At 42.3% G+C, this 12,706-nt stretch overlaps 1 protein-coding gene across 1 annotated transcript; it reads right to left on the reverse strand.

Annotated features, from left to right (window-relative positions):
* Positions 1 to 464: 464 nt before the first annotated feature.
* LOC146693567 (von Willebrand factor A domain-containing protein 5A-like) lies at positions 465 to 12,509 on the reverse strand. The gene is made up of 15 exons (XM_085478608.1): positions 12,322 to 12,509; positions 11,704 to 12,122; positions 6,888 to 7,020; positions 6,460 to 6,517; positions 5,883 to 6,085; positions 5,571 to 5,793; positions 4,243 to 4,409; positions 4,056 to 4,170; positions 3,763 to 3,935; positions 3,585 to 3,673; positions 3,348 to 3,492; positions 3,025 to 3,104; positions 2,820 to 2,934; positions 2,533 to 2,691; positions 465 to 572 (listed from the first exon to the last, which is right to left on the reverse strand). The coding sequence occupies exons 4-15, from the start codon at positions 6,497 to 6,499 to the stop codon at positions 465 to 467; spliced, it is 1,617 nt and encodes a 538-aa protein (XP_085334734.1). The 5' UTR covers positions 6,500 to 6,517; positions 6,888 to 7,020; positions 11,704 to 12,122; positions 12,322 to 12,509.
* Between the last annotated feature and the right edge of the window lie 197 nt (positions 12,510 to 12,706).

The following is a 12,706-nucleotide window of genomic DNA, read 5'->3' on the forward strand; positions in this document are numbered from 1 at the left end:
GTAACACCATGTGATTCAGCTAATAACACAGGGATTTCATCATTTGTGAAGCCAGGCTGAAAACACTCAGCAATCTGTGCATTCACGACTGGATGTAATACCGGTAGCTTAGCTGTAGCATTTGTAGCTGAGGGCTTCAGCTTCCGGGTAACATGGAAATGACGTCATTCACGTAGATTACTGATTGGCAGCGCTAACTCAAAATTTCGAGAAAATAACTCGAAATTTCGAGAAAATAACTCGAAATTTTGAGTTATGGATCCTTTTTTTTTTTTTTCAGTGGCGGAAACGGGCTTCCATAGAAATCTGACATGAAATTAACTTTTTTTCTTTATCCTACAAAAATACATGTAGTAGTTAGGTGCTCTTGTGCTCTGAGTTAAAAGCAAATGCAGTCACGTTGACATATGCATAATGCTTTATTCTGTTTTCATATCTAATTCTGACACTAGATATGAACTCATTTACCCAGTGTCCTCTGCAGGTCTGAGACTGAAGTGCAGCTGGTTCTCAGAGGGATGACCTGCCAGGCTGTACTTCACCGTCACACAGCCCTCTGCTGCCTCTGAGCTCTGACACAGAATTACAGTGTTAGAAGTCACGTTAATTACTGTCATCAAATACCTAAACAACAACATGAGAGGTAGGGGTGCAACGATACACAAAATTCACGGTTCGGTTCGATACTTTGGTGTCACGGTTCGATATTTTTTTCGATACAAAAAAAAAAAATGTTCATGCCTTTTTAATTTGTCATTTATTAAATTTTCACAGCACATTCTGCACCACTTCTTTGTGCGTTCATCATTTGTTTGAAGCCAGCTCACCTCCTGCAACTACTTTTCCGAGAATACGTGCTTCTTTTGTAGTTCGGACTCCTGACATTTCATTGGAGGTGGAGGAACATCACAGTAATTGCTTAAAGGAGCTTCTTCGACATCTTTAAGAGTTCTAAACAAACGTCTGTCCTCCTCCAGAAAATCTTATGTACGCAAACACGCATTGCAACTTCTTATCTTGTGCACGTTTTTTATTTTGACAGCGAATGCGCACCTGCGGACCACTTATGTGCAGCCCTGGTTATTTAGCTCGTCATATTGCAGCCACAGAAATTATTTTGTCCATGAAACCATAAAGCTGCACTTTCTTTTTGCCTTATAGTCTGATTTGTCATAACTTTACAGTTTTGTGGTAAGCTTTTCTTTGGCTGTCACTTCTTCACCCTGACCTGTCTTATTTGGCTCAGCAGAACTAAAATATATATCCTGCTGCTTTTACACACACACACATAACGGTCAGCGATTCTCTGCGCGATCAACCTCTCACATGTTTAAGCTTGCTGCGGGAGAGTTCACTTGTCATGTTTGCATAGTAAGCTAACGATTGATAAGACAATGTCAGAGGAATTGGTGCGCAAATTATCATCACTCACAGATCAGTGCTGTCGCTCTCTATACACAGTTCGCGCGACTGCAAAGTGAAAGCAAAAAACCAAGCGCAAATTCAAACGCGATTTCAATATGTCACATATTGACAGTGGCTCACCGATGCCAATGACATAATTACCCAGCTACATTTCCGAAAGAATGCAAAAGCATTGACATATATTTTTCCTTCCTACGATAGGCCGACGGGCAGGGCAGAGATAGATTTTGGTAGCCCGACTGGGAAAATCGCTAGCCCCGGGACGTCGGGCTAGCGATATTGCAAGCCCTGTATCTGATTGAGGAATCACTCATCTTTGGAAAAGAGAGTTTATTACAGAGAAATGGCTCTTTCCAAAATAAAAGCTATACTATATGCTTCTTCTGGGCTATATTCTCAGCAGCATATTAAAGATATCAGGTCCCATAAGGAGAATCCTGTGCTAATGGCTGTCTAAATGACTCGGGTAAAGTCTGTAGCATGCGTGCGTGCTTGTTTTTGTCTGCTTCCACTTGTCTTTGCACTAGGATGATGTCGGAAGGAAATGTGCAGTCATATTCATTGTGTTCACACTAGTGTTGTCAGTGTTAATCTGAAATGAAGTTAACGCCACAACACGGCAAATCTCCGTTAACGAGCTACCGCGGATCGCCCCGTGTGTGGGACTGGACGGCCAACACGTTAACGAGCTAACTGCGCTAACGCAGTAGTTCCCACCCATGTAATTGAGCATTGCCTGGCACATCCAACATACTGTCTTCAGGGTCATACTTCACATGAAAACCAAAATAGTTCCAAACGCCAGATCTGAATGAGGGTGGGGGAGGTTCAATTTGCCATGTTGCAACGAGAGCTTAACCTCTGTCTGGCTAGCTTGCCCTGCGCTCAGTGAATCTGCACTCGACAGTGCAGCCTAGGCGGAGCAGTCGAGTGCAGATTCACTGAGCGCTCAACACAGACAGCATCGTCAGAAGGAAAGTTGATAAAATAAATTAAAAATTTTGTATTGTTCGATACATATGCTTACCGAACCGAAAGCACTGTATCGAACGGTTCAATATCGATACGAGTATCGTTGCACCCCTAATGAGAGGCTGCTGCTCCTACCTGTCCAGTGAGCTGGGCATAAATCAGTGACCTCTGACCCTGGAAAAGTGTTGTGATTGGTGGAGAGAGGACAGTGACAGACACTTCCTTTGGTAAATCCCATGTGACTGAGATGTCGACCACAGCTGGCTGCAGAGCAAATCGTAGCGACTGCATCACCTGACAACAACAAGAATTAGAAAAAAAAAAAAAATACATTTATGGTTTTTTTTTTTTAATCATTCTGTCCTAATAATAACATCATGTTGTCTTTTTATGATGACAATTATTATGACTTATTGTCTTACTTTTGGTTGCATCCTGTCAGTCCCTGTGATGAACTGAGCGTGACCTCCTCCTTCCTTGGCCATCCCATTGATGAGAGCAGAGCTGGCCCCTTCCCCAATCCCAAAAGAGAAACACCTGCAATACAACAGCTTTTGTTGTGTACACAGAGGACATGTTGGACATTCTGGTAATTGTGTAGATATAACAGTTTTTTTGTAGTTTCACCTGTGAGAATCTGAATTCTTCTTCACCAGATCGATCACTTCTTTGGTGTTTCCCACCTGTCCATCAGTAAAGACAAACAGCTGGAGAGGAGAGTTGGCACATAAGGACATAACATCAGACCCAGAAACACACAACTAGTTCTGAGAGCTGAGTTAAGTTTCAAAAACAAAAATACTTTCATGGTAATACACAATAAACAAGCAAACAAAAGAGCAGAACTGTTTCCTGGACACTACACTAACTTTGTATAACTGTTCAAGCTGGGCGTTTAAAAAAAAGTGCATTAATAGTCAGTGTAATGTCAGTGTATATGTCTGTGTTACCTGTCTAGGCTGATTGGGAATGCAGGCCTGGCTGTAAATATATTTGAGGGGCTTCAGGATCTTTGTTCCTCCAAGATTAGCCTTCATCTTCTTTATTTTCTTCAGAGCCTCCTCCATGGTCTTCTGGCTGTACTCCACACTCTTACTGTCATTACACAAACACCAATACACAAGTACATGTACTTCGTATCAAAAACAGACTTTTGTTGGGCTGACTGATGTGAGGCAGAGACTCACGGGAAGATGTGTTCATATTTGGACCCGAAACTGTAAATGTTGAAATAGCAGCCAATTGGTAAACTCTTCAACAGCAGCAGTAGAGTGTCCTTAAGGGAAGAGGGAAAAGATGGTGAGGCCACTGTGTGAGAGGCACATCATGAAATTAAAGATTTCAGAGTAAACTTATTATGAATACCTTGGCACCGTGGATGCGAGTCTGGCGAGGAAATCCGTGGTTCCTAAATCCCATACTTCCAGATCGATCCACTAAGAACACAAACTCTCCACATGGAGCCATTGAAGACATCACAGACTGGGGGAACTCAGGGTACAGACTCACCATCACCACTGGATCACCCATCAGAGAGCCTGAAAATGAGAGACAGAAAAAGAAAATTACATAAATGCTTTTTATTCCAACACATAAACTGTTTGTTAAAAAGTAAGGATAATGAAATGTGTATTTGCAAACTAAAAACTTTCACTCACCCGGCTCAGCAGAGGCCTGTCCTGCCTCCACCACAGCAGTGGGCTGGTGGGCGTCTTTGTAATAAATCAGCAGTTCAACATCTCTGTCAAACTTGTGTCCTGCAGCCAGCTTGACCTGCACACCACAAACACATTCATATTTATTCATCAGTAACAAGTAACACAGACACATCAGCACTCTACCTACCGTGGCCTGGGTTTGATCGGTGTTGAGGTACTGCAGAGGGTCCAGGGAGCAGTTGGACTCTACTTTAGAGATTGGACGAGGAGAGGACACTCGGGCAGAAAAAGACAGACTGTAGGGCTCCAGAGAGGCTGGAACAGAAGTTACCTGGAAACCTGCACCTGCACTACCTGCACACAGCATCAGACTGATTAGAAGTAAATCTTTTGTTACAGTATCAACTTAAAGGTTCACAGAAAAATTAATTGAACCTCATGTTCTGGTTTTCTTTCTATTGTTATTTGATTTTAATACATTTCACTTCAGTTTTATTTGTATAGTACCAAATCACAGTGAAACAAAAGTCACATGAGAGTAAAAGAATTATAAATTTGATTCTGGATTTGACAGTGAACCAATTAGGAGAAGCCAGTATGGGATAAATATGTTCTCTTTTTCTAGGCCCAGTCAGTACTCTCGCTGCAGTAATAAATGCATGAACTAGTTTTTCAGCATAATTTAGTTCAATTGTTGTTTGCCATCTGGCTTCAACAATAGATAAAGCTAAGTATCATCTGCAGGGCCATATATTTGGATGTTGACTTTTAATGTTCTCTGTAAATCTCCCTCATATACACATTTACATAAGGGGGACGTAAACCCAGGTATGAGAAGGTGCAGTAATAAAAGCTTGTGTACATATTATGTTAGGTGCCTTTTTCATGGGCACCCAACTCAAGGGAGGAACCAGTGTTGTGTCTACACATAACAGACAACTTAGCAAAGTGGACACAATTTTAAACTGTATCTTTAGGCAGCCTGTTGCAAGTACACATCAGTTGTTCCCATTTCTTTAGCTGAAACCATGAAAAAGTAAAAAAATAACACTTTGACATTTATAAAATAATATTTTGGCACCAATAAGATGATTGCCAAAGTGCTATTAGATAAAAACTTGACATATCTGGGTAAGCTGTGCAGTGTGTCCTTAAAACATTGTGGAAACTAGACAGGTGAAGAAGTGCCAGGCCTAACAAACTATCTACAGCACATAATGATTTGAAAGTCATGTCCTTAAGAAATAGGAAAAAGATCCAGCGAACAGCTAACAGGACCCGAGGGATGGATCTGGGTCTTTAGTTGATCCATTTACTGTTCATTGAAGCTTCATCAGAAACGCTCTCAAAAGGAGGGTGGCTATCAAGAAGCCATTCTTATAAAAGGGAGAAAGGGTTCGAGGCATACGAATTTACACAAGAGGTGGACTGAAAATCAGTGGCAACAAAGGTTATCTTGACAGAGAACAACACAAAAGGCAAGCAGGATCAAAAGAAAAGCTACAGTTGTCCTACCCTGAGGTTGGTATCGAGGGTTGAGCACAGCAGGCAGACAGAACCTCAGACCATCATCAGCCTGCACAGCCAGCTCAGTGACGTACTCCAACCTGATGGAGGCGCTCTCTCCTGGAGGCAGGCTGCCCACACACAGAGAGAATATATCTGGACTCTCATCACTCTCTGCCAATAGGCAGACCTGCTGACCGGAGCTCAGAGCATCATCATACAATTCACGAGCCTGAAGCACAGGTGACACATGTCAGTGACATTCACTGTGTTTATTTTGAAGCTCACTTATAATCAGGTTATATTTACGGTCCAGCTCACCTTCTGTTTCTCCTTCACCTCAGCTACAATCTGCATCTGTCCAATCTGAGCACTGAAATGACAGACAGCAGCATCTCCAGGCAGAGGGAAGACAAAAACAGCCTCTAATGGTTTGTCCTCCTTGTTCTCATAGTTCAGAGTGGATACCACTATAGCCACATGGTCCCTCACCTCCAGCTCCACCTCAATGCTCTTCAGAGGAACTGACAGTCAAACAGAAACATCCAAATTTACAACACATCTTAACTTGGTCAAACCAGTTAAATGGACTGGTTCTTATACAGCACTTTTCTACTCTATCTCAAAGCACTTTACACAACTTGTCTCATTCACCCATTTGCACAAGCACTTTTTTCTATACTCTTTCTATGGAAGTGCACAGGCAATCATGCGCCAATAGATGCATCAGAAAGCAACTTGGGGTTGGTACATGGCCCAAGGATATTTGGCATGCAGACTGCAACAGACGGGGGTCGAACCTCCAAATTGGTAAGCAACCTGCTCTACCTCCTGAGCTACAGCCGTCCCCCCCCCCCCCAATCTCCTATGAAATTGTATTTATTAAGTGATGTTTTACCTGGTTCCATCTGGACACTGCGTAGACCACAGAACACCATCTTTGTACCTATTCACAGCTAAATCAGAGATTTAATTTGAACATGATCGTTATACTGACACGTAACTTTCATTAAAATATAGCCAGCCTGAATACAACATAAAGTGATTAAGATATATCTGAAAGACTTAACCTGAGGTCATTTTCAAAATATCAGAATAAAAACAAAGAAAAGCAATCATCCTTAAAGATATAAATGGAAATATTATAACTTGGAAAAAAACTTTGAAAGATATTTTTGTTGTTGTGTGGGCAAATAAAATCTCTCTTTTTTTTTCAGATATTACTCTGACGGGGAATAAAATGGAAAAGACCCACCATGTGGAGACACTACGATCTATGAAGAAGGCTAATTTCGATCAAAGAAAACACATGGAATAAATTCCTACCTCTTAAAACACTGACGTTGGTCCAGCAAATACTTTCCTCCTGCTGTTTGTGACGTAAACGCGCTCGTTTCTAAAACAGTGCAGTAAAAGGTCCAGCCGAAGACAAAGATGTCCACTTGTGCTCTGCAGACAGCTGTGGAAAAAACACAGTTCTGAGGGCTGGGACAGTCAGGTGGGCGAGGCTTCAGCAGCCAGCCGAAGCAATCAAGTGCATCTACCAGCTGCTGCTCACCAGCGCAGTTAATATCAATTAACGTCAGTGAGCAGAGAGGAAGCAACAGCCACATAACAGCAACACAGTGCGGTGTTAGAAAAAGTCACTGTGTTTTCCACGAAGTTTTTTATGCACTGCATGAAAAACCCTAATTTGTTACAATTACCAAATACCAGTTTACAATAAACACAAAAATCAGAAACCAAAAACATGAAATTAAAAAGTAATTAAATCAGGATGGATTTTATGGCACAACACTAAATTTAAAGCAGTATGAAGTAGGGGTGGGCGATATAAACGATATAAGATACAAACGATATAAATTTGGCCAACGGTAGAGATTTTGACTATACCGCTGTATCGCCATAGCGCATATTGATGATGTCATCAAGCTGCGCCTGTTTTGGTCGAAAGCGTCACAGCGGCTACAACCGTTATCATCTGCAAATTAAGCCGGGAGACAGTCATAGCAAAGAGATGAAGCACTTTTGAAATATTGGGAAAGCCAAAAACTCTGCTTCACCTCCGGAACATTGATTCATTAATGTTGAATTCTCTCGTAGCTGTTCTATTCCCATATTGTTGCAGTACATTAATAACTACCTTGTATTGTGGATGAATAATCTCAGTTGTTCTCCTGACTGACGTTTGCCCCGTGTATAGCATCCTGCTTTGCGATTGCATTTGTCCCTAACCACCAGAATCCCTCACGTTAACTTTTATCGAGTAGAAAAAAAGTTGGCGTTCATCATCCAGCTTCACTGTGCTAATGTTATGCTAACATAGCTGTGTCGCTAGCAATCACGTAGCACAACATTATATACCAGGTAGTCCAACTTCAGTAACCCTGCAAACGCCACTGATGTTTAGTTTTCTGTCTTCATTTATGTCAGAAGTGGTAGCAGAGCTGTATGTTTTAATTAGTTTAAAAAATCTCTCAGTCAGAACATGGTGTGTCATGTTTAGGTGGAAACTAGCAAGCTAACTTCCTGTTAACTTCTAACTCCGTTAAATTTAATAACTTCTGTTTTCATGGATGCCTGGTTGTTAAACTTAATTGTTACACCTAGTAAAGCAACAACGCTGATGATTTTATTAAAGATGAAAGAATTTAGACCATTTTTAACTCTCAATGTTCGTTTGACTTTGGGACCTGAAGGGACGGAGTTTTGGACCCAGATTACTCCGCGAAGCTCCTCACTACGGCAGCCGTAATGCTCTGACAATCCATCAAAACATTTTTGAACAGATTTCTGCACGCCCAAATCGGTTCCAGGTCAGTAAGCACAACCAGAATTCATACATAAGGCACACTCGATTTTTGAGAAAATTAAAGAATTTTAAGTGTGCCTTATAGTGTGGAAAATACGTTATACAGAAGAAAATAATATATCGGGATATATATCGTTACCACACGTGCTTCAAATTATATCACGATATGGATTTCATGCCATATCTCCCAGCCCTAGTATGAAGTCAGTAAACCAAACCCTCAGAGCCCCAGAGTTTCTCTTTTGATGCTGTAACCCAACAGGACTTTTCCAGCTTCAACACACTCTGTCACACACAGTGCTAAAAACACAGTTATTACAAGAAAGCATGTGGAAAAACAGCTGATCGTAGCCATGGCATATTGTTAAAATAAACACACTTTATCAGCTATTATCATGGTTTCTACCATTCTGAGCACGGACCCATGAGGCAGCCTTCACAGCCAGAAGCTCTTGAAGCCATGAAGCCGGATCAGAGCCAGAATAGTGGCCCACACATCACCGGTAGCGTAAATCAACAAATTAAAGGAAATCAAATTAAACAGAAAAAACACAAAAACATCAGAAAGCTGCATACACTTATCACAGACATGAACGTCATGATAATTTGCGACCTTTTATGATTTGTTTGCACATTTCTTTTTCGAGGATCGAATGATTGTACAGCAGACATCAAGAATTTCATGGATAAGCTTTAATTTATCTTGGATTTTGTCCAATCTAATAACAATAATTGTTATGAGGGCTTCTATATCAACTCCAGAACACGGTAACTTATTTACTAAGATGCGTGTGAAAATGTCCTGATTAGACCTCAAAAGGTCCTCGTGGTCAAAGGGTTATATTAACTGTAGCAGAACTGAATTTGAATTTAAGTGTCACGGCTAATGGAAAGCATGGACTCAAGCGCAGAACTCTGGATACAAAGCAGACAGTGCGTTTATTTACAGTGCTCAAATACAGTCTTAAACAAAGAAGGGCAATTGTCCAAAGGTGATTTTCTCCCAATTCCCGAAGGTGGTGCACATGAGTTAGTGATGTGCGATACCACTGATTTCCTTTCCGATCCGATACCAAGTAATATTCAGGGTGGTATCGATGATACTGATACGGTCTTTCACTACTCGGGTTAAACATGATATATAAGTCACTTTGATAACTTCAAAATGTTATTGTTTGGCTTTTTCAGTGTTTTATTTGTTCGTGACTAAATCGGTTTGGCTGAGATTAAAGTTATTAGATTAGATTAAATTAAATTTAACTTCATTAATCCCTCGGGAGGGTTCCTTCAGGGTTTTCACACAGCTGAATAAACATCAAACAATAATTAAACAGAAGAGTTTACGTCAGTGCCCGGTTATATATTAGATAGCCAGGAGCAGACGGCAGAGTTTCACTCCACCGAGGGAGCTTGTGACGTACTACCCTACTACTTTCTTTAGACCGCCAAGGTCGGGTCCTCAGGTGGAAGCAGCCTCTGAATTTGGACACCCCCGCTGTTTCCGGGCCGGCCAATAATAATGGTGACATTTAACGTATTTTATCCGATCAATAAACCCTGTAAAATGTATTTATCACCCCCCAACAGCCCTTTTGAATGCCTCCCTAGTATGGCCACAACACCTCACTCTTGGAGCACTTTTTTTGCCACATGTATCGCAAACCACGTCTCAGCTGTTTGTGGAGGTAAAATACGTCCGCACAATTACGCTCAGCCATTGTTGTGAGTGCGCACGCCAAGGGGCTGCGAGACATTTATACAGCCATATTTTGCACATGACTATGAAAGGCGGAAGAGGAAGTAGTTCCTCTGAATGTAGACAATCCGAATGTTATAGTTTCTTTCCACTGTGTTCCTGTTAATGATAAACTACAAATTTACTCTAAATTACTAAAATATCGATATTTTAATGTGAGAATCGATTATAGAACATAAATTACTGGTATCGGAGGAATTGATATTTCAGGATCGATCCGCACATCACTACCAGTGGTGTGCGATACTGCATATTTTGGTATCAATCCGATACCAAGTAAATGCGGGCCAATATTGCCGATATCAATGCCGATACCGATACTTTTCAATAAATAAGGTGGATACGTCATTGAATTGCTAAGTCTCAATTAATTTTTATAACCTTAAGTGTTTTTTGTGATGGTTCATTTTTTATTATTAAATAGTTAAAACCCAGGACATAATTAGGATAAAGTTTATAATTAAATAGAAAATGCTTTCTTATTGTGGCTGCTCTGCGATGCCACTGCAGGTGAGATGGACTCACCTGTACCGCGTCTATAATCACGCCTGGCTGGCTTAAAACCTGTGCTCTGCTTGTATTGTTGTTAGTGATGTGTACAGCTGGCGAGCTGCAGCCGTTGTACTAATGTACTGTTAGAGAAATCGTGTGATTATTGTAACGGTGGACAGCGCACGGGAAGGACCGGTTCGGGGTGAGCTGGAGGCTGGCGGGACCTGCCAAGCTGGAGACGGAGGTGCGGGGGGGGGGTCCTGCCACATCCGAGGGCAGCGTGCTGTCCGGTCCAGCCTCTCTTCCAACAGAGGCCGGCACGCTGCGTGGTACTGCGCGCCGACCACCTGCTCAGCTGCCTGTGAGCCCCGGCTCACTTCCATGCCTGCTGCCCCGCTGCTGTTTGCCACATGGGTGGCTACCTGGGGCGCCGATGGTCCGGGCCGATTCCCTCGCCTGCTCGCGGAGGGGGCGAGTAGGTTAGGCTCTGTCTCAGGGGCAAAGGGGGTATATGGCGGGGTACGTTCTGAGATGGACTCACTTGCACGGCATCTACAATCATGCCTCGCCGGCTTAAAACCTGTGCTGTGTTCTGTGTTGTTGTTGATTGTGATGTGTACAGCTGGCAGCAGGAGAGCTGGAGCAGAATGTACTGTTACAGCAGCCATGTGATTATTGTAAGAATAAATCATGCTGTGAAGCATGAAAAAGCCATCAGGTCTGCCGTGGCGGTTTACTCATTTTATTTTTATTTTTTTAATAAAAAATTTACAATAAATTGTGCAAACCAGTAAACAAATCAAAACAAGTACTGCTGGGAAACTATAATACAAAATTTACAATTAAAATTCTCAACAACAATAACAGCTGATAAAAATATAAATAATATGTAAACAACTTAACAACCCCCAACTTGTCTAAGTCACGTCAAGTGACAGCGCAACATGTCAACACAAGAGGGGGAAGAGGGAGCAAAGTGCGTCTGCTCTGCGCTGACACAGGAGCAGCAAGTCCAGCGACCTTTGCCAAAAGCACAGCATTACAAACAAGAGCGGAACTTAAAAGTAAAGAATCGATCTCACCAGCCTAGTATTGATTCGATACCGATGCCAACTTGGTATCGATATAATCGATATTTGGATCGATCTGCCCACCACTAATCACTACTCTTCAGTGAAAATCCGTGTGTGCTCCTTCCGTGTGTGTTTCTCCTCCCGAGTGATAAAACCAGCGAGCCCTTTTCTCCGCTCTGTACTTCTCCACCTGATGGACGAGCAACAACAACATCTGATGAGAAGGCTAGCCTGACTATGCTAAGTCACAGAATTGCGAGCACACTAAACTACCAAGCTTCAAGTACAATCCAGCGTCGACTGCCGTCTGGTAAATACCTCAGCCCAAGCGAGGAAAGATTAGCAGCAGCTGGGTGGTGTGTTGGCAGCCGAGCGGAGACGCTTCCCGGTCAGGGGTCGGCCATTCTCTCCCGGAGGCGTGGCCAGACCTGGAGTAGGGGGGGAGGGGAGGAGAGGGAGACACACACACAAGCAGGACCGTCCGACCATGACATTAAGCTGATGATGCTGACGTTCATTCCTTGAATTCCAACTGTATATTGTCTAATCTAAAGACACCATAAACAGTGTACTGTCAGTGTATAGAGATGAAAAACAGTTGGGACAACTTATGAAATATCTGCTTACATCTTGTTGAATTCAGTTGTGTGCATCCACAAAGAGCAACAGATCAGCTGATTACAGCCTGTAATTTTGATGATCACTGGGTTTTTATTTGTTTGGTTGTTATGGGAGTCACGTGGGTGCTAGCGGTGACATAAATGGGCGTTGTCAGTCTGTCATTCACTGGTTTTGATTTTGACAGAGAGGAGGGCTGGGTAGCCGTACTTTTTGTTGACCGCTGCACAACATGTTTCGCCTTGTTACATTAGAGCCTGTGACGTTGTAAGAGTCTGAATCAGGAGCCGATGACATTACTCTGTAAACTCTCAAAGCACTTTAATAAACAAACAAACAATTCCACCTCTCGCATTATTGCGTAAAGTTGACAGCGCGTCAGGCAAATAGGCAG

Source organism: Copadichromis virginalis, linkage group LG14 (genome assembly GCF_057382275.1).
Source record: "Copadichromis virginalis isolate Kocher_CV1m ecotype Utaka linkage group LG14, C_Virginalis_male_GT1.1, whole genome shotgun sequence".
NCBI lineage: Eukaryota > Metazoa > Chordata > Actinopteri > Cichliformes > Cichlidae > Copadichromis > Copadichromis virginalis.

Excerpts from the sequence above, each read along its gene's own strand:
- LOC146693567 (XM_085478608.1), bottom strand. The coding sequence starts at position 6,499 with ATGGTGTTCTGTGGTCTACGCAGTGTCCAGATGGAACCAG. Across the intron at positions 3,674-3,762 it reads CTCGCATCCACGGTGCCAAG|GACACTCTACTGCTGCTGTT; the intron begins GTATTCATAATA and ends TCTTCCCTTAAG. Across the intron at positions 2,935-3,024 it reads AAGAATTCAGATTCTCACAG|GTGTTTCTCTTTTGGGATTG; the intron begins GTGAAACTACAA and ends GTTGTATTGCAG.